The sequence below is a fragment of the Clarias gariepinus genome, chromosome 12 (genome assembly GCF_024256425.1).
Source record: "Clarias gariepinus isolate MV-2021 ecotype Netherlands chromosome 12, CGAR_prim_01v2, whole genome shotgun sequence".
Taxonomy (NCBI): Eukaryota; Metazoa; Chordata; class Actinopteri; order Siluriformes; family Clariidae; genus Clarias; species Clarias gariepinus.
This window is the reverse complement of record NC_071111.1, coordinates 7,404,959-7,428,179: the sequence shown is the minus strand read 5'-3', so window position 1 is coordinate 7,428,179 and position 23,221 is coordinate 7,404,959. Positions and strand designations below refer to the sequence as shown.

General features: G+C 38.1%; 1 protein-coding gene across 1 annotated transcript in view; it reads left to right on the top strand.

The window, feature by feature from the left end:
- Positions 1 to 11,387: 11,387 nt before the first annotated feature.
- Positions 11,388 to 23,221, top strand: part of exoc4 (exocyst complex component 4) — a 163,617-nt gene continuing 151,783 nt past the window's right edge. Inside the window, exons 1-4 of the mRNA XM_053508669.1 lie at positions 11,388 to 11,479; positions 13,507 to 13,696; positions 16,679 to 16,873; positions 19,015 to 19,202. Coding sequence (XP_053364644.1) covers positions 11,400 to 11,479; positions 13,507 to 13,696; positions 16,679 to 16,873; positions 19,015 to 19,202 — 653 coding nt within the window. The 5' untranslated portion in view covers positions 11,388 to 11,399. The remainder of the gene's footprint in view (positions 11,480 to 13,506; positions 13,697 to 16,678; positions 16,874 to 19,014; positions 19,203 to 23,221) is intronic.

Here is a 23,221-nt window from a genome sequence, read left to right as displayed (position 1 = left end):
AGATTTCTTCCTATTACCATCTTAGGGAGTTTTTCCTTGCCACTGTCTCAGTCGTCCTCGGCTTGCTCATCAGGGACAGTCTTATAATTTTTATTTATACACATTCACATTTCATATTAATTCTTTTGATTGTGTAAAGCTGCTTTGTGACAATGTAAGTTGTTAAAAGCGCTATACAAATAAAATTGAGTTGAATTGAATGTTCAATTTTTCTGTAAATATGCATACACATTTATTTATTTTTGTGTCAGATAAAAAGAAATACATTTGCTAAATACAGTTTCATGCCCTTTTATGTCTGTAGGTTCCGTTACTTTTTTAAATTCAAATCTTTTAACAATCTTAACTGTCATTCAGTGTAAGGGTTCACCTCTAGAGGACCATAGTCTGTATTTCCTGTTGTCCTGTTGTCTCTAGCCTCTCTGTGTTTCTAGTCCCGTCTCTAGCCTCTCCGTGTCTCTAGTCCCGTCTCTAGCCTCTCCGTGTCTTTAGTCCCGTCTCTAGCCTCTCCATGTCTCTAGTCCCGTCTCTAGCCTCTCCGTGTCTCTAGTCCCGTCTCTAGCCTCTCTGTATCTCTAGTCCCGTCTCTAGCCTCTCCGTGTCTCTAGTCTCACCCAGACCCTCTCTGTGTCTTTAGTCTCGTCTTGACCAGTTTCAGCTCCATGCGTGGTTTGTTGGAGGTTTTAACCTCTTGTTTCACCATAGTCTGTTTCCTGTTGTCCAGTTAAAGAGCCTATGTTTTGCCATAGAACCTGTATTTCCTATAGTACAGCAAAGAAAGTCTATTTATGTTTCTGTTTTTGATATTCCATGTTTTGTCTTATATGTTGTTATTAAAGACTTTTTGTTGGAACTAACCCTCTGTGCCTATGCCTGCCCTTCCTGCCCACGGCAACAACATCAGCCAATACCACCGCTTCCTGACATTCAGATGAAACGTGGTAATCAAATTAGATTTCACATGAAAAGACAAACCTGAAAAGCGTATTATTATTAAATGCAAAATTGTTAAGATATTGCAAAATTAATTTGACATGGTTACGGACACTACAGATCTTCTGCTTGTTTAATTTTCACCAAAAACCAGAATGCTTTAATTTAATCAACAACTTTTTGTAGGTCATATGCTTTAAAAGCTTACACCACTAAATTTTATATCATAATCTTTCTAACAGTACACATTTCTGCTGCAAATAAGCGTATTATTATAAAATAGTTGTAATCTTATAACAATAAATATTGGACCACCTTGCAGATGTTATTACTGAATACGATTTTTGCAGTGGGTTTTTTTTTTTTTGCCTTTGCTTGAGCTAAAATTGATTCTCCGAAATCATAGACTTCTAAAAAATTAGTAAAATGACTTTACATTGTGTTTTGTAAAATCTGGCTAAATAACCGGAAAATTCAGCAAGGCACTACGAGTACCCCATAGTAAGTGTTCCTGCATTAATGTCCTTGTGCCTGCTGTGTCTTTGCTTCATTAGGTAAATTCACTTCCATTTAATCGGATATCGTACCACAAACAGTTTATCGTCTCATAACGCGACCGAAGACACTAAAGACTCAAAGAGGCGTCTTGTTCAGGAAAAGACACATTGATCACCGCAAAGAGTTGATTCATTCACAAGCAATGCATCAATAATCACCTTAAAGAGTCGACTCGTTCACAAACGGCACATCAATCAGCTTAAAGATCTGACCTATTCACAGAGAGCGCATCACCCTAAATAACTAACTCATTTAAAAAGGACACATTAATTACCTTAAAGAGTCAACTCATCAAAAACAAGATATCAGTCACCTCAAAGAATCAACTCGTTTACAAACAAAGCATCAATAACCTTAAATAGGTGATTCACTTACTAATAATAGATCCATAATCCTAAAGATTCAAATTACATTAATTTCACCTATAGTGAATAGTTCACCTCAATTCACAAATTGTCACCTTGAAGTATTGGCTTATTCACTGATGATGCAAGACCTTAAGGAGCTGTCTCGTTTACAAACAACAGATCACCGCAAAGGATCGACTCGTTTACAAACAAAGCATCAATAACCTAAAACAGTTCATTGATTGATAATTGATAGTTGAAACTAATAATAGATCAATAATCTTAAAGATTCAAATGACTCGCAGACAAAAGATAAACTTTTTTTTAAATACTTGACTCAATCTATAACCCTAAGGAGTCGACTCATTTACAAACAAAGCACCAATCAGTTAATATATAGTGGATTAATTAACAAATAATACATCAATAACCTTAAAATTTTGACTTACTCACAGACGAAACATCAATAACCATTAAGTCATTTACAAACAGCACATCATCTTTAAGAATCGACTCGATTACAAGCAACACCTAACCCTAATGATTTGACTCATTCAAAAACAAGATATTAATCACCTTAAAGAATCGACTCATTTACTAACCATCAATAATTTTATAGAGTTGATTGATTCACAAATGATGCATCAATAACTATAAAGTAATTTGACTCATTCACATACAAGATATCAATAACCTTAAAAAATTGATTTACTCACAAATAATGCATTAACGACCTTAAAGATTCGACAATCGTTAAAAGCGCTATACAAATAAAATTGAATTGAAGGAATTGACTCATTTACAAACAACACATTTATAACCTTAAAGAGTCGACTCATTTATAGAATGACATCTCACCTAAATTATTCAACTCGTTTACAAACAAGGCATCAATCACCTTAGAGAGTCGACTCATTTAAACACAACCTATAGCTCTAATGATCGACTCATTCACAAACAAGGCATCAATCACCTTCAAGGGTCAATGTTTCATGGACACTGCATCCCCCTAAAGAATCGACTCATTCACAGATGATGCATCAGTGACCTTGAAGAGTTGACATGGGCTGCGTTCCATTCCAAAGTGTACTTCACAGAGTGCACCCTACTCCCTGCTCCGTTTGAGGGAAATGACGGTAAAGGGAACTTCCCTCGACAAAATTCCACCATAAGCACCTCGGATACCTGCACTGGAAATTTCACACTACGGACATTGAATATTGAATATTTATTGAAAAAAAAACTGACTCTATTATAAAACATACTATTAAAACATGTATAACTAGTAATAATTTATTGGTTAATAATAATAATTGATTAAATATGTTGAAATAAAAAAATAATTAATAATTACTAGCCTATATAACACTTAGGATTTCTTGATTCAATTAAAATTTTAATTGTTATGTCCTTTTAATAAGATGTCGTCCTCGGTAATAATGCTAATAAATAAATACAGTGGAACCTTGGATTACGAGTATAATTCGTTCCGGAAGTGGGCTCGTATTCCAAAACACTCATTTTCCGACTCAAATGCAAATTTTCCCATAAGACATAATGGAAACTCGAATTATTCGTTTCACAGCCCAAAAAAATAAATACATTAAAAATAATTAACACTAGATATTAAATGAAAATAAAGCAAATTAACCTGCAATCACACTTTACCTTAAAAAAAGGTAAAAATAAATTCCGACAGATAAGTGTTTCCATTTGTGCGTGTAGGCGCTGTGTGTGTGCATGTGTGTGTGTGTGTGTGTGTGTGTGTAAATTCAAAGTAAGCCCCCCTCTCCCCCTTCTCGTCTTACACAGTAACCCTTTCTCCACTCTTTTCACACACAAACGCGCGCACACAACGGAAACGCTGTTTTATAGGACAAATAAACAAGAAATCTCTCTAATGACACTCGATTGAGTGACACACTAATGGAATCACTGCTGTAAAGTAAAAATAAAACAAATTAACCTGCACTTTGAAAAGAATCGTGACAGAGCAGTGTTTTTGTGTAGAGCAGAGAGAAATAGTGTGTGTGTGTGTGTGTGTCTGTGAAGGCAAAAGTAGGAGGGGTCTGTGTGTGTACGCTTGGGATCAAAATAAGAAGCGCATGTGCGATAAATTATACTCGGTACTCATAAACCAAGATTTGTTCGTTTTTCAAGTCAAAATTTATTAAAAATCTTTGCTCGTCTTGCGGAATGTTCGCAAACCGCGTTACTTGCAGTCCGAGGTTTTACTGTAAATCATTTTTTTCCACAGTCCAGCGAGACGCACCACTTTAAAAAGCACCGACCCATTTGGAAAACAACACATCAGTAACCTTAAAGAGTCAACTCATTTACAGACAAGATACTAATCACCTCGTAAGAGTCGACTCATTTAAACACAACCTATAGCTCTAATGTGTCGAAACATTCGCAAATAAGATATCAATCACCTCAAGGAATCGATTCACTCAACAAATAATGCATCGATAATCTTAAAGATTCGACTCACTTACTTTAAAGAGTCGATTCGTTCACAGATGTCACACCAATCACCTTTAAGATTTGACTCATTCATAAATGGCACATCGATATCCTCAAAGAGCTGGCCCATTATAAAACCTCACATTTATCACTTCAGAGAGTCGACTCATTCCCACAATAGAAATATCAGACACCTCAAAGAGACAGGTTAATCGCGCACACACACACACATCACTCACCTCAAAGGGTCGTATCAGCTCTCAATGGTTGCCACGTGCTATTTCTTAAGCCCTTGATTTTAAGCATTTTTGTCCTTGACTACGTATGTCCTCCATGGCCAGCAATCGTGTCCTTTTAATGGATCAGTCTTAAGGCATGAGAAAATACAAATGAGATTTTTTTTTCTCACATGCTTTTACAGACAGAGCTCATTTGATCTAAATCCCAGTATAGGGAGTGCCAGTGTAAGATGTGCGATGTGATGAGAGAAACCTCAGCGTGTTGTCATCAGTAAAAGAGATCAGATTAGCCAGACTGATGGACCGCTGGCTGTAAAGGAAGCAGATAAGACCCCTAGAATTAACCTTGGCTCTGAGAACTGGACTCAGGAGGCTTTGTGATTGTTTCTCTTTTTAGAGGAAACAGAAAGATCGCCCACTTTGTTATCTGTACAGTCCACGGAGACATCAATCAAAGCGCAGACTGCCACATCGACCCTCTCCTCCAGGATCAATGGCCTTTCCTGCTTGGTTTGTTGCGGCAAAGATTGCCAAGAGATACTGAAGGAAAGGTCCGCCGTTCGCTTCCTGGTGCAGACGAATGGGCTTTCTCCCACCAGAACGTCATTAATTACACCTGCTCAGACCTAATGAACATCTATAATGTATTAGACTCTGACAAAAAAAGAGGAAAATAAAAGAGAAATCCCAGACTTTGAAGTGGTTCTATTTTGCGATATTGTAATTATTTAATATTTGAATGAAAAAGTCGCCATGTAGCTCAGACATTGGGATGATAAACCACACACGGTGAGTCAGCGGTTCAGTAAATATTACAGAAATCAAATTTGTGACATTTACACACACCAAAAAAAAAATATTAAAAGTGCTTTAAATTCTGTATAAAGTCTGGTTGAGTAAATATGGAGCTAAAAGTCTATATTTTACTCTCTTTACTGGGTTAAATGTAATATTAAAGTATAAGCACTTATTTAAAAAAAACAGGAAAGCAGTAATACTGTAGATACTTAATGCTAAACAACACTAAAGTGAAGGTGTGGCTCCTAAACAATTTTCAATGTCCAACTTTTCAATTCCACCGTTCTACCCACACTTAACTACGGCTATGAATCGTGGACGATGTGAGGAAACAGACGAGAAAAAGCTTTAGGAAAAACAAACAGTGATGGAACGGTAATTTCTGAAGATCCGACTCAGAGACAGGACCCGAAATGAACACATTCAACATTCAAGAACGCCTACAAAGATGTCAGAGAACGGAAAAACTCAAATGAGACATTATGTTGGTCTTAAGACTTCAAACCAGCATAAGGATGGTCCCTTGGGCACTGGCGGAAAGAAATGAAAAAGTCTTAAAGTATTAACAAGCCAGAAGTCAGGAACTCCATAGCCATGACCTGCTCGACCACAATGGCGGATGAACCGGGTCTTCAAGCTTTCAGCTCGATTCATATCAATTCTGTTTTTATTCAGTAACTTTTGTTTTGTGTCGGCTGATCTGTTACTTAAGAACTAAACCCCCCCACATGGACAGTTGGGTTGTTCCATCTGTCACCACTCTTTTATCAGCTCCACCTGCCTGGAATTAACCTGCCCCTCTGCTCTACTCATTCCACCGCCACTGTTCTCTCATGGCCAGATTGTTTCTTCATGTTGTACTTAAGCTCTCCAGCCTGCATTCTGCTCTGTTCCATCCCTGTCTGCCTGTAAATCTGCATGTTTTGGACTGCTCTTAGCCTGCCTCTCTCTCTCTCTCTCTCTCTCTCTCTCAGTACCTCAGATCTTCTCTGCTAGAATTCTTGTTAAGGGAAGTTTGAACTCTGTCTCTGCCCTGTCTATCTCTGAACATTGTTCTGTGCTCTGTACCTTGAGGAAGCTGAATCCCAGACTTTGGCCGAGCACAGGGTCAGCCAAAAGGCCTTGCTCAAATGGACAGCAATGACAAATTGGTGGAGGCCAGGCTCGAACCACCAACCTTCCCATGAGTATCTAACTTTTGGATTGCTACCACCGCTGCTAAGATCGTTAGAGAGCATGAACACAGCCCGCCACTATCTTAAATCATGCATTCGACCGACAGTGCAAGGGATCAGCCATCTTCAGACACATCGTGTGTGTGTGTGTGTTTGTTCCTCTCTCCCGGTTGTTCAGGCTTAGGTGGTGAGTGTAAAAGTGCGATGGACACAAGAAACAATAATTCATTTTTTTTTTTATCTTAAAACGCTTCTTCATAAACCTAACAATATGACAGGTAGGAAAGTAATCATTGTTTTTAATAAAGGGTAAATTTAAACTCTACCAGAATATGGCTATTATGGTATCTCCCCTCTGCCAGGTGATATACAGTAGCTCCTGTTTCTTAAAACAGGTGTCGAGATTTTCACCTAAATGTGCATTATATCAAATATATAAAATACAAATATAAATATGGTATATATACCATACTTATTTTCGGACTGTGGGAGGAAACCAGAGAACCCAGAGGAAACCCACCAAGCACAGGGAGAACATGCATGCAGATCCAAGGCAGGAATCGAACCCAGAACCTGGAGGTGCAAGGCGACGGTGCTAACCACTACACTACCATCCACCTGGTTAAAATTAAGTCATTTTATTTTTTAAATATTTTTATTTTTATTTTATTTTATTTAAAAAACCCAAACAATTTTGGGTGTTGAATTAAAATTTTAATTTTATTTGTCACATACACAATCATACCCAGTATGATATGCAGTGAAATGCTTATACAACTGTTCGTGACCTAAAAAGCACAATTTCTCAATGATAAAAATCATTGCACTAGAAAGTACAATTTTAATTAAAAATATAATTTTACCGTAAAAAAGTAATGTAAGTAGTAAAAAGATTTTAAAAAAAATATATTTATAAAAGTTACCAAAGTGAAATAGAAATATACTGTAGTTGCAAGCAACAATGAGCGGGCCAAAGCACTTGTGCCATCATCACCCGGGTGCACCAGAAAGACGGTGGACACACTGGGCACATGAATTTAAAGGGAACATACCAATACCGTTATGACATATGACAGGGGGAAATTTATGTTTAGACCTCCAAAAAGCTCCAGATTCTGGAACAATCATCACACTATATCACTTAATATGATGTCACTCAATGGGATGTCACACAGAAAGTTATTAACCATTTAAGCATAAGCGTAAATGGCGGACAATTTTGCATCCTGTTGCCCAAACTCTCAGGCATCCTAATGGCAGCAGGTTCCAACCTGTTTTTATGCATGTTAAGACCCTCAAAAAGCCCTAGATGCTGGAAAAAAAAACTTCAGTTCCCCCACACTATGATGACAAAGGGCTGATGTCATAGTGCTTGAGCCCTAATTAAAATAGAAGGGTATACATTATGCAGAATATACAGACTAGACAGAAATAACTCAGTAATTTATTTCTGTTACCACTGCTACAGTAATACACGTGCAGCAGCAATATGATTTAAACATGTATTATGAAAAGGAACCGTAATGATACTGTACGTGTGTTACTGTAGCAGTGGTTTAGTTGTCCAGGTTCCAAAGTGCAGTTTGTTCTCATTTATATGATAATTGAGCAGAGTGTAATTAAGAACAATGTGCAACATAACAAGAAATGTGTGACGTATGAGCAATTATCACATTTTTTACAACTTTTTTTTGTTTACATGAAATAAACATTTGTATGTAAGCCCAGAGCAATTTAGCCATTTTTTTGCATTATTATGTTTTAATAAATATAAATAGGGATAAGAATTGCGCAGTGTAGCGCGCTCCTACTTTTTCAGCACAACCTGAAGACAATATGTTGTTTAATCTTTTAAATTGTCCTTCGGCACAGATTTTAAGCTGGATGTCCTTCCTTCAAGTTCAAGTTCAAGTTCAAGTAGGCTTTATTGTCATTACAACCATATACAGTTAGTATTTTTAGCACTGTTTAATATTCATACAGTATATCTTCTAGTGCATCATCTGACTGCATTACATATTAGATAACGTCAACTGAAGATAAATTATATTAAATTAAGAAAACAAACTATTATTTAAGCCTAAGTGATCTTTCTTTATGCTTTTATTTTCTATTATAATGTGTATCCAGACCAATATCAAACCTCCCCTTTATCTCCAAGATCCTGGAAAAGATAGTAGCGGAGCAGCTATGCTCATATATACATAGAAATGGCATACATGAACTGTATCAGTCAGGATTTAGGCCTCATCACAGTACAGAGACAGCGCTCGTTAAAGTAGTAAATGACACTCTATTGGCCTCTGATCAGGGTTGTGTAACTATGCTTGTATTACTTGACCTCAGTGCAGCTTTTGACACCGTTGATCACGCTATTCTTTTTCACAGATTAGAAAATGTAGTGGGAATTAAGGGTACAGCCCTCTCCTGGCTCAGATCCTATCTGACCCATCGTTATCAGTATGTAGACTTAAATGGTGATTATTCTACATGTTCTCTAGTGGAGTTTGGCGTTCCGCAGGGTTCAGTTTTAGGTCCACTGCTTTTTTCCCTTTACATGCTTCCTCTGGGCAACATAATCTGTAAGCATGGTATTAGTTTTCATTGTTATGCTGACGATACACAGTTATATGTCTCAGCAAAACCTGATGAGAAAAAACAGCTTACTAAAATTGAGCAATGTGTGCAGGACATAAGAAATTGGATGCTAATTAACTTCCTTCTGCTAAATCCGGATAAGACAGAAGTTCTAGTCATAGGACCGCATACAGCTAGGAGTAAAATTTTAGATCACACCGTAACTTTAGATGGCCTTTCTGTTCCATCAAATGCAACAGTGAAAGACCTTGGTGTGATTATTGATTCCAGCCTTTCATTTGAAGCACATGTAGATAATATTACCAGGATAGCATTCTTTCACCTCAGAAATATTGCCAGAATAAGAAATTTATTGTCGCTAAACGACGCAGAAAAACTAGTTCATGCTTTTATCACCTCTAGGTTGGACTATTGTAATGCCTTACTGTCTGGTTGTTCAGCTAGATGCATAAATAAGCTTCAGCTAGTCCAGAATGCAGCAGCGAGAGTCCTCACCAGAACCAGAAGATATGAGCACATCACCCCTATCTTATCTTCACTCCATTGGCTCCCTGTGAAATTTCGCATTGATTTTAAAATACTACTCTTGACATATAAAGCATTAAATGGTCTCGCGCCGCAGTACCTGAGCGAACTGCTAGTGTCTTACGATCCGCCACGCCTACTTCGATCAAAGGATGCAGGCTGCTTGTCAGTACCGCGTATTATGAAAAATACAGCTGGGGGCAGAGCTTTTTCCTACAAAGCCCCAAAGTTATGGAATAGTCTTCCAAATAGTGTTCGGGACTCAGACACAGTCTCAGTGTTTAAGTCCAGGCTAAAAACCTATTTATTTAGCCAAGCATTTTTATAAATAGATTTTCCATAGGTAAAGGAGCAGATCTGGGGGACTCATGGACGTAGAGTATTATGGTGAACTGGTATGTTTGGATGCTGTCCTCCTCACTCTCATTGATCACTCAGGTTTGCTGACGGTGAGGTGATTGTTTGCTTTACATGTCAGGAAGCCCTCATGTTTGTGTTTCCTTCTGGCTCTCCCTTTTAGTTATGCTGTCATAGTTAGTCCTGCCGGAGTCTCTGCTTGCACTCTACAGTTAACATACATTCACATTATACATTGTGTGACTGTGACCATACCTGACTGCCATCTCTCCTCTTCTTCTCTTTCCCCCCCTCTTTCTTTTTCCTCTCTCCTCCTGTCCCCCCCTTTCACTCTTTCTCTATCTCTCTGTCGAGCTACACATGTCATTCCTGAGCTGCCAGTGATCCAGACTCCCTCTGCCCTCCGGACCTGTCTGACCCATCCTGGTGCCCCGCTTCTGGCTGAAGATCTCGTCACATGGATGCCCCGTGTGTCTCTCTGGGATGCGTCTGGTGTCTGGGAATGATTCTCTCTACCTAGAAAATGGTTCTGGCCTTGACTGGTGTTGGCAACTGTTTCTCTGGGGACTTGACAGTTCGATAGTTCATGACTGGAACTTCTTACAAGTCTACCTGGGTCTTCAATAACTACCTGGACTCCATATTAACATCAATTAACATTAGCTATTATAGCTGAACTGCCTCCCACCCTACACACTGTATAAATGCAGATCATTTACTGCTTTCTGTTTCACCCAGATGAGGATGGGTTCCCTGTTGAGTCTGGTTCCTCTCAAGGTTTCTTCCTATTACCATCTCAGGGAGTTTTTCCTTGCCACTGTCGCCCTCGGCTTGCTCACCAGGGACAAACTGACCATTTTGATTTATACAAATTCACATTTCATACAAACCTAAATAATTCTTTTGACTATGTAAAGCTGCTTTGCGGCAATGAAAATTGCTAAAAGCGCTATACAAATAAAATTGAATTGAATTGAATTGAATTGTATCTCCTTAATAAGTACCATTAAATTATATTCTATAAGTACTAAATAAAGCTCATAGATATTTGTTTGCATATGTTTTCTAAATGTAAACAAAATGCTCCCATAAATAACTGGAAGTGCTGAATGAGGACAATAGAGCAATGTCCTTGTAAAATTTATCTTCTTTTCTTTTCACTTATTTACTTTATTATCACATTTTTTAGGCTTTCGTGTTACAACAGCTGAGATAAATGCTGCTTGAACCGATAACAATCCGGCTATACACACTACACTTCCCATAAAACCATTGCTATAGCAACCGGAAACCGGAAGTTATTTTTCATTGGCTAGAATCTCAGCTTTTCTGCTTGACGACGGCTCCTGACTGGCTGATTTTCCTCCGGTCAGCTGACACTGTTTGGGTGTAGAACCGTAAAGATGGCAGCTGACACCGGGAGATACCGGAGTGCAGTGTCCAAAAGCAAGGACCCTTCCAGTTTATTAATCTCCGTTATAAGGTGAACGCGGTGTTTTTATCATCCCTGAGGTTTTGTCGTCTCTCTCGTGTCGCTGTTTAACACATTAACTGTCTAAAACAGGGCAAAACAGTGACCAAAACATTAGCATGTCGGCTAGTCAGCTAGCTAGGCTTTGCTACATCCTGCTAAATGCTACTGTAGATCTGTTAGATAGTTTATTAGTATAAAAAGTGTAGTTTAAAAAATAATAAACCAGTTTTATGTGTTAAACAAGAGAAATAATGGAGAATATTATTCATCTAACACCATCCAAGCATTAGCAAGCTGTGCTAATGTTGTTACAGTCTGCTAGTCTCATCACTCAAGTTTACTATTAGAATGCATTTTTTTTGTTAAACTAACAAACTATTCATCAGTAAAGCTGACAAAAAGTGCAGAGATTTGCGTAAAAGTCATTTGAAAAATGTGCAAACCTGTTGCCATTGTAAAAACAGGTTCTCTAGGACACAAAATTGTTGTAATCACAATTCAGGCGGAATTAATTTTTACACAAGATGGTCTGGTGATGATGATGATGATGAAGTGTGTTCGGAAATATGTGCCATGTCGTATTTTTGATGACGAGGTATAAAGTTTTCTCAGTACGATCACACTACATGCGTAACGTTTGAAACCCCGGCCTTCCAGGAACCCCTTGTGGAAATGGGATGTGGTAATAACAATCAGCCGAGTTCCCGCAATGTGTTGGTGGGCGGTTGTGTGTACAGTTCACACAGGCAGTTGTCTCTTTCTTCCGCAAGTTGCCTTTCAAATAATTATTTGTAGATATTTGTAGATGAATGTTCACGATGTTCAGGCGGGCTGCGAGCCACCTCATCCGGGGTTATCAGTTAGTCACGTGTGTACATTCTTTTAAAGCGTTTGCACTGCTGAGATGTTTCGAAGTTGTCTGTAAATGGCAGTGGCTTTTTACGCCTTCATGCATCCCGGTTTAACTTGAACGGCCCTCGTGGGTGATTTTGTATTTATAAGTTTAAATCAGAAAGCTATCAGATTTGTGAGTGTGTGTGTCTAGGGAAATTATTGACTTCCTAACACACGTTCCCTACAGATACGCTGCAGTCATGTGATGCATTATAAACCAGCACAGATTACACTGGTCAAGACTTTTTCAGCATTAAAAGATCTTTGCACCTGATTATTATAGCTGATATCTTGGTCTGCATCAGACGTGTTGCTGATGAAGTGGGTATATGGATGTCTTAATTAATAACAGCTATAGTGGAAATATAGAAATATGCATTAGCTCTTTATTTGATGTCAGATTTGGCGTAAATCTTAGAAGGCTGATCTGTTCAAGATAAAGAAAGTAATAAAGTACTACTGCATCAGTGTCTTTAGGTAGAGATAAAAAGGTTGGGATAAGTCTTACATCCGTCCTATCAGCACAGCATTCTGGGTGATGTAGGGAACCGAAACATGAGCGATGTGTCAGTGAAAAAAATGTTTGAACTGAAAACATCCAAAAGAGATCCTGTTGCGTCACACAAAAGTGTTTATATCTGACTAAATCAAACTAAAAACCTCTATTATAAATGTAAAAATATATATTATTAAATTTTTTTTTATTGATACGTGAATCACACAAAAGAATAGTGTTGGAATAGTGGTAGTATAGTTGAAATGTTCCAGGTTCAAGTTCCAGCACCACTTACGTATCATTGTATTGCCCTTGAACAAGTCCCTTAACCCTCACCTGCTAATATGTGTGATGAAATAAAACATAAGCCCTCAGAATAATTACTTCTGCCAAGTAAAGGTAAATAGTAAAACCCTTAATCATGAAATGCATTAGAATCAAATCCATTTTCTTTTCCCTAGAATGGCTAGGACACTCGATAAAGAACTGCTGGAGGAACATTTGATTCATTAAAATAGAGGTTATGTTGGGGAAAAAAATCTTTCATTTATTTGAATAGAAATGTTTTTATTATGTTTGATGCGAGTGCGATGTTTAGCATGGATTTGACCAGAAATCTGTCTTGGTTTGTGTGTGCCGCACGCAGGACTCTGTCGAACAGCGACGATGTGCAGGACCGGGAGACGGAGAAGGGCCGCCTGGAGGAGGCGTACGAGAAATGCGACCGCGATCTGGACCAGCTCATTGTTCAGCACTACACTGAGCTCACCACGGCCATCCGCACCTACCAGAGCATCACAGAGAGGATCACCAGCTCGCGCAACAAGATTAAACAGGTCTCTCTCTCTCTCTCTCTCTCTCTTTCCCTTACACACACACACACACACATTTATTACTCTTCTAAAAATCTACTATGTTATGTTTTCTGTAGTCTAAGGCGAATTTAGGATAAAAAGTAAAAGATATAATATATATTTTAGTGTTTGCTACTTTTCGTCTTACCACGGTTGTACAGAGTGGTTATGTGAGTTATCGTAACCTAAATAAGCTGTTTAACTGTAACACCACTGCTGAAGCACCACCAGAGTTGAGGGTTGGATTCCCGCCACAGGTCTGTGTGTGTGTAGTTTGAAGCTTTTATTTATTAATTTTTTTGTGGGGTGACGACAAAACATCTGTCTTGTTTTTAGCTGACACACACACATACTTCTTATTTCTTCTCTAGAGAAATCAAACGAAATCACTGAGCCGAGTCTGCTCACTGCTCACTAACGATCCTGATGAGAGACACACACTCGCGCCTGAGCTGGGTTGCCTTTCTGGAGAACTGTGGAGGACGTTTACTTCACACGCTCACCTCTATTTAAACGCACATATCTGTGTGTTCATAAATACGCAAACGCAATATAAATAAATAAAGGATGAAAAAACAGGTACTATTTGGAACTAACATCATATTAGAGGTATAAACTGTTTAAGTGCAAATGCATCACGAGTCAACTTTAAAATTTGTTCGTTCCTCGTATTTCAGGTTTTTTGATCAGAAATGTTTTACACACTTTACATACAGCTGTGCTGAGATCTCGGTTAAAGCACGAAAAAAAACCCGACACACTGCTGATTTATTTTTTTTTTATTAATGATTTCTTCCTTACTTTCCGCACTCATCTTCTCCCTCCCGCTTCTGCTGTTTGGTGTGTCTCATTTCTGGGGACGAAGACTAGGCCGAACCGAAATGAGATCGTCTCATCTTCAGAGCCGAGCCACCGTTGGTTAATGTCGTGTAACTTTTAACCCAGGTTTCATGAACACTCTTTCTTTTGGGGTGTGGATTTTTTTCATATCTTCTCAGTTTTCATAATGCTTATTTTTATTTATATATTTTTTATAAATAACATATTTAATTTCAATTACCTCATGTCCCGCGTCCACCACCATCTCTTCCGTCTCTGCCACCAAGCAGACATCGTCGCCTTATCCTTCGTTTTCAAACGAGAGAAGGTCCATTTGAAGCAGTCTTTAAAACGTGACAGATTTAGACGTGACAAGCACTATCACATAATCAGCCTTCAGATGCGTCCTTCAAAGGATGCGGGTCCCCAATTGAGACACAGCGGTGATATAATGCTTCGCCTTTTACCAGCCATTCTGTCAAACTGTTTTTTTTTTATCGTTGTCATGAAATTGTCTACCGTAGTATATATAATCATAATATATATATCATCACACAGGGCCTAGGATATAGTTTTTCCTCGCCACTGTCGGTTTGCTCATCATTTGGATTCATACATATTTTCTCACATTTTTTACACATTTCCACAATTTTCTTATGGTTCTGTAAAGCTACTTTGCGACAATGACCAATGTTAAAATTGCTGTATTAATAAAAATCTAATTTAATTAAATATAGTTAAGGACAAATCAGCCAAAAATTATTCAGAACATGAAAAAAGGACTTAAAAAAGCATAGAATAAATAGACTGATCTAAAGTTTACAAAAAAATTAATTAGAACGGCATTTAAAAATACTGTTTTCTGTTCTTTGTGTGTGTGTGTGTGTGTGTGTGTGTGTGAGGTGCACAAAATCTTTTTCTTTTCATCTAAAACTGGAAATAAAAGAAGGGTTCAGAATGATGAAATATTCAAAACTAAGAAAGAAGACATTCAATATATTGAATATTTAATATCTATCTGTAGCTCCCTGTTTAAACATAAGCAGACGTGTGATCTTGAGCATGTTAACTTCTTTATATGAAAGGTCAAATTTTCTTCCTCTGTCGAGGCGTGGGATCAGACGTCACTCGGATCTGATCTGAAACAGATCATTAGGTTTTGGAAGAGCTTGTGGAGTGTGGGCGAGCTCGAGTCATTAACACAGTCATTAAAGTAAAAAAAGAAGATGGAGGAAAAATTACGAAACTAAAATCCATTTAAAGATTCTGTTGTTCATTCAGGTTGTTGTTAGTCATGTGGTTTGTAATCAAAATTGTTGTTTAAAATTGGAAAAGAACACAAATCTCAAGCTTGAACTTTCAGACTTTTGAAGACCAGTCATACGTTTACGGTTATACAGTTTATACGCTGCCTGGCCAAAAAACTAAATAAATCACACACACCACCATATTTAATTGGACAATCTTTTGTTTTGAGTTATATAGTTTGAATAAATTGTACAGCAAGACTCAGTTTCTTTCCCGTAAAAACATTTCTTGTTTGCAAGTCGGATTTTGTTTGCAAGTCGGATTTGTTACGAACTAGTCCGTTTCAGGAGAACGTTTGTAAGTCTGTTTTTGTTCGCAAGTCTGTTTTTGTTCGCAAGTCGGGTTTGGTTGCAAGTCTGACTAAGTGAGTTTTATACACCTTGATTAAAAACCATTATTCATCAATAATCAATAATAAAGTGTTGCTGGAAATTCTTGGCCAGCTATGGCATCTGCACGCGCAGCCTCGCTGCTTACTTTTACGGTGTAAAGGTTGGATCTAGCCTTGAATCTTTTAACCTATCCATGGCTGGCAGTTAAAGATGCACCTTGTTCAGACCGTTTTTTTCTCTTCGTGTCTACAAACAGGCTTTTGTCTTTTTCTTAAATAAGATTAACATTAAGCTAAATGGGATCCGATGCTGATGCTGATCCTGGATCTAAACACTGAGAGGTTTTTTAATGTCCAGCAGGCTCGTGAGCAACTTCTGCGATTTGTTTGCATCTACAAATGTGCGTTTTTTTTCGTATCTGTGAAAATCAAAGGACCTCCATGATCTCCAATATGTCCATTAGAGCTTAGAATAACGTCAGTCTGTTTTCTGCTCCGTCTCTCAGGTGAAGGAGAACCTGCTGTCGTGTAAGATGCTGCTTCACTGTAAGAGGGACGAATTGAGGAAGCTGTGGATCGAGGGCATCGAGCACAAACACGTCCTCGAGCTGCTGGACGAAATCGAGAACATCAAACAGGTTCCTCAGAAACTGGAGGCCTGCATGGCCAGCAAACATTACCTGCATGCCACGGACATGCTGGTGAGTTCATGTGTTGTTTGGGAGAAAGCATCTTTACTGCATATCCATGCTATTTATGGTGGTCTGTGCGTGACAAATAAAATTTGAGTTTTATTTATTTATTTCTATTTGAACATCTTGTTACCATACTTGAGGGGATCTCTGTGGTCATACGTACCATGATATATAATCTGCAACAAACTGGACATGGAATATCAACAGTGTTATGATGGCGAATGCTTCTATTTAGTATAATTTTTTTTTTTAAATATCAGCATTTTATATCGCCCATGGTTGGTTGTAAGGTGGCTTGCACATTACTCCCAACTAAAAGTTACATGTAAATGATTAATAAACTGTGGAACATAAATGATATAAATATTATTATTTTTCAGTTTAAGTAAAGAGAGTAAGAGACAGATAAATAGTTGGACATCGAGAAAGAGACAGAGAAGTGAGAAAGAGATGGACTTCTGCAGAGATGAGTAGAGACAGTAGAGAGGAGGATGGACCGTCAGACAGAGGGAGAAAGACAGAAAAAGAATGAGAGAGAGAGGTGCTATCTTTTAATGCATGTGTTGCATGAGTACTATTTAATACTAATTAAATTTCTTTATATAATTTATAATAATATTTAAACTGGGAGTCATGTGTATAAATATTAAGCGTATGTGTGCGGGAGCGTATTGTACAGTATTAGTGTGTGTGCTGTGGTTAATCAGCTAAGCCAGGTTACATAAACGCACGCATCTGACCCATGTAGTGCTTCTCTGTGTGATGAGGTAAGTAGGGATGAGGTGAGGGGTGTTGAGGTAGAAGGGTGATGATGACGTGGTAAGGTGATGATGTGATGATGTAGTAATGTGATGATGATGTCGTTAGGTGATAATGTGATGAGGTGGAGTGGTGATGAAGTGGTGTGGTGGTGATGAGGTGAGGTGTGAATTTTGATGAGGTAGAAAGAGGTAAGGGGTGATGAGGTGTGGTGAGGTAAGGTCAGGTAAGGCGAGGTCTAAGGCGTGAGTGAGGTATGGGCGGGTTGGGCAAGATGAAATGAGATAAGGTAAGGTCAGGTGTGATGTGATGAGACAAGGTGAGTCGATTAACCTGAATAAGGTGCTTTCCTGTCCCTAACTCACCCTGTAGTGACTTTGAGGGCAGGCGGAGTAATGAGTAGAGTCAGGGGGAACCACCTCCCATACATTTACATTTAGGCATTTGGCAGACGCTCTTATCTAGAGCGACTTACATTTTTACCTCATTACACATCTGAGCAGTTGAGGGTTAAGGGCCTTGCTCAAGGGCCCAACAGTGGCAACTTGGTGGTTGTGGGGTTTGAACCTGGGATCTTTCGAACCGTAGTCCAATGCCACTGAGCTACCCCTGGCCGTACTGTTTTATGTTCATCATTGTATTGATAAACTCATTAAAACCATGACCTTGTAGTCTTTAATAGCTCATATAGCATCCTGAGGTTTATTTAAATCCGTTTCCTCTCATCTTGTCTGATTATTATCCTTTTTACACCTGAGTGTTCAGTCTCTTTATTGGACGTGCGAGTATCGGCCTTTATAGAACCGCGTCGCTGCTAATCAGCGCTCTGTCTGTTTGATTAAACTAATTTCATCTCTATAAAAATGGTTTACAGTGCTCTTCAATTTGCACTCTGAAAACCCATGCATGTGAAGAAGGCTTAAGTTTATATTAGGGGTGTAAATACCAGTGTCATGTGTGCAATGATGTTTTTATTTATACAGTGATTAGTTTATAGTTCTCTTTACGAGCTACTGGTTTTACGTAGTAAATCAATCTCTGGTTGAATACAAAGTTAATAGCAATGTTTATAAAAACAGGAAATAATAAAATTGTATAGAATTAATTATTTACAAGCAGTTATTTATTTTTTAAACAGAACTCACATTTTTTTATTCTTAGATAAAATGTTTTGTTAGTTGTTTTTTTTTTAACTCCAATTATTGGTATAAATTGAAAAAATACTCAACATGTGGCAATTTTTTATTTTTTTATTTTAGTAAATGTGGAAACTTGTATAACAATTTGCTTGTATTTGACATATTCTCATTTATCTTTTTATGATAGTTATTTTTGCCTTTAAATTCCGCACGATTTCAGTGTGCTGGTGGTTGTGTTGTTGTGTGCAGGTGTCAGCGGTGGAGTCTCTGCAAGGCCCTCTGCTGCAGGTGGAGGGTCTGGGTGACCTGCGGCTGGAGCTGCACAGCAAGAAGCTCAACATTCATCTGGTGCTGATCGATGAGCTTCACCGCCACCTCTACATCAAGTCCACCAGCCGCGTGGGCCACCGGGGCAAGGACAAAGGGCGGCCCGGAGGGTGAGCTCACGCGCACACACTCTTAGACATGCTCTGTATTTCAAACCACTAAGTATTTAAAGCTAATAATTAAACACACTAGAGCTACCAAAAAAAAAAGACTTTACTAAATAGTCTTAAAGACTCTAGTCTTTATTTTAGGATCATTTTTGGAGCCTAAATATCATTTTCTATTTGATCTTATTTACATGAAGTGTAACATTACAAACAAACTTTTACAACAAAATATCAGGAGACAGTTCCGTTTATATTGTGTAGGTTAGCGACAGGTAGAGACGAGTGACCGTGACGAGCAAGAGCTGGTTAAGCAATTTTATTCAACTCGGCTACAAAGCTGTGGAAGCCTCTTTCTGCCACATAAAAAGTGTCCTTAACTGAGACTTTACTTCCCAAAATTGTAGTTTATTGACAGTGTTTAAAATATTGAGTTGTTACTGCTACTTATGCTCTGTTAATTCTCCATATGGGCTCTAATCTGGGGTGCTGTTTGTTAATTGGTGATTTCTGAGGTAACTGGTGACTCTAAATAAACTTCTCCTCTGCAGCGGAGGTAACGTTTTGGTCTTGCTCTCCTGGGAAGGTCTTCATGAGAGACAGTTTCATCATGCAGCTTTTGATGGGTTTTGCAAATGCACTCGACACAATACTGTTCTTGTAAGAACTGATTCAGAACAGCTGTCACCTTAATGTCATGAAACAACGACTGACTGCTGTCTTGACTACTTAATTTACCTAATTACATATATGTTATTTCATAATAAAAAAACATCCATTATTGTAGAAAATAACGGACTAAACAGAAAACTTTGAATTTATATGGTGTGTTCAAACTTTCGATACTGTAAATTCACTCCTGACGGACAGCTCCTCGGTCAGTAATTATCTCCACCAGTAACTCTGTGTACAGTCTGAAGTTAAAAGCTGTTGTATAAACGAAGCCACCACTCCCTTATCTATCTTGTTTGGTCTCCTCCAGAGCCGAATGGTAGACAGTGTTCTCTCCAGGGTTCAGAGGCTTAGTTTAATACCATGTGATTCTCCCAGTAACACCAAGAAGATTTTATGGATTGTGAAACACATAAAAAGTCCTGATTGCACCCATTGCACCCTATCAAAGTGCAGAGCCCAACACAAATATAAGAAGGAAGTGGGAATCCAGAGATGTAAAGCTGGGAATTTAGAGACATGAAGTAAAATAATGAAATGATGTAAAAAATTATAGGAAATAAAGTTGGAATAGCAGAAAATAAAGCAGTTTAAACTCACCTTTTTTACGCATCTGAAACTGACTTTCTGATAAGCACAAAGCGGGAATCCAGAATCACAAAATGTGACTTCCTAAATAAAAAGCAGGAATTTCTAGACAGGGAGTTCCTAGACATAGAGCAGGAATCCTGAATCATAAAGCGGGAATCCTGAGGCATAAAGTGGGAATCCTGAATCAGAAATCGGGAATTCCTGGACATAAAGTGTGAATTTTTGCACAGAAAGTTTGAATTCCTGGATAAAATAACAGGAATTTCTATATAGGGAGTAGGGCATAAAGTGGAGTTCCTGAGTCATAAAGCAGGAATTCCTAAACATAAGCTGGAATCCTGAGGCATAATGTGGAAATCCTGAAATAAGACATAAAGCGGGAGTTTGTGGACATGAAGCAGGAATTCCTGGACATAAAGTGGGAATTTTTAGACAAGGAATTCCTAGACATCAGCTGGAATCTTGAGGCATAATGTGGAAATACTGAAATAAGACATAAAGTGGGAATTCGTGGGCAAAAAGTGGGAATTCGTTGACATAAAGCGGGAATTCCTGGACATAAAGCAGGAATTCCTGGACCTAAAATGAAATAAAGAAATAAAGTCAAAATTTATTCGTTTTTATGTGTCGGAAACTGACTTGAAACTGACTGGTTGACTAAAGTGATGGATCCAAATTATGCAGTAAAATTGTTCTGGACCAGTTCTCTGCAATGAGGTTACTTCCTACCTGATTTTTTTTTTTTTTTTTTTCATTTTAATCATTAATTTCTCTAATGTAAAAGAAAGTGTTTTTGTTGTTTATTGTTCTAGGTGTACTTACCTACATCCCAGTGCCTCTTAACGCTGCCGGTTTTGCTTTATACCAGATGCCATGTGTGTTTTTTGAGGTATAGACCAGACCTGGAACATTTTATGCACTGTTGGACATGTTAAATATTGGCTTCTCAATCCTTGATTGTACAATTTTCTTTCTTTTTTTTTCTTGCAATATGACAATTTCCTCATTTGCATTATGCCTTCGTTGACTTCTCTTGGCGAAACGGAGGTGATTGTAGTGAGAAAATGCAGCGTGTAATTAACAGTAAGCTAACTGGCAGGCAGTCATTACTCGGTTATCTTCACGTCTCCGTGAGAAGCTCATTATGGAAATCATACAGGATTCCTGTATTCATAATGGGCTTAATTCAGAAAAAAATAATAGTGCAGATGGTTTTGGTGATTCTGTCCATTCTGTAAAAGAAACGTTCACGTTATTACATGTTGCCATTCAATAATAATTCGGTCATTATTCTGGCGTAATCAGTCTGTCATGAGAAATACCGGCTCACGCTTATAGCGTGTTGTGGTGACAATATGTGAAATTGTAACATGGCAGTGTAGGGTTATGTTATGATTTGTTGCTGTTGATTGTCAACGCTTTCAACATCGTGGTTTCTGTTTGCTTTTTTTTTTTTTTTTTTTTTTTAAATTTTTTTAGTAATTTTTTCAATCTGAGATGGTGTACGCTGCATGGCTTTAATTAGCATGTTGCCAATTAAAGACACTGTTAAAATCTAGTCTCTCGTTTTTCTTATTATAACCGCTAGAAAACGTGTCTAATGAAAGGAACAGATTAGACCAATTATGAACTACTGCACAGAATATGCAGGGAGCTGATGTTAAAAGTAGTATAACTAGCTCCGAAATTGGATGAAATTAATTATTCTGTGATGCCGGGAGGTAAAAAAATGTCGTAGTGTTGTCTGGAAAACTCATTTGTACCTGCTTTAGGTTGATCAGAAGTTTGATTAAGCTGCCTGGATACTCTACGTTCACACCAGCCCTCAACAAGTCTCATGTAGTTTGTATCTCGGAGGCATAGAGTAAACGCTAGTGGCGTCGCCTGTGGGCGTGTGACGTCCGATGAGAATGTAAGTTTAGTCTACAACATGTGGTTTACTACAGGGGATGATTTTAGAGGTCTGTAAAATATTCTTTAATGGAAGTGTAATAGTTTAATAAAGGGTTTTAATAAAGTCCAGGTTGGTTGATGTATGTCAAGTGCCAGGTGTATTGGTACAATATTAGCTATTAGCAACATACACTAACTGCGCTAGCTACAAACTCCCTTGGGACAATCTTTAAAGTTTTTTTTTATGTTTCTTGATCTTTAGCAAAATGTTGTACATAAGATATGATAAAACCATGTTTTTACTTTCTTTTCCCATTTAGTCAGGGCAATGTAGATGCTGATTTGCAAATAAGAGCTAGGGTTTTAGGTGATATGATTGTTCTAAGGATTTATTTGTTTGGATTTGTTGCATTTAGGGACATTAGGAAGAAAAATAAATCCCAATAAAGAAGTACTAGAGATTGTTAGTTCATATGTGTGCGTTTCTAGCTAGTTGCTTTGCTTCGTTAATCTGCCAATGAAGCTAGATAGAAGTTGAGCGTGTAAGACATAACACAGCAAAGTACATTTTGACTGATATAATTTTTATTGTGAAAGCCTACACAAGGCAAAACATGCAAATATTGTGCCAACCACCTAGGAACCTATTGCAGTACTATGGCAACTATCTAGGAAAACACAACCGAGTTAGCATAGCAACTACCTAGCATCCCGCTGGCAACCTACTGCACTATGATGTGGCGACCAAATAGAAACACCTAACTGGACGAGCATATCAACCACCTAGACTCATACCTGGAATATCATAGCAACCACCTTCCAACGAACTACAAAGTAGAATATCATATTTTCAACCACCATGAAAATCA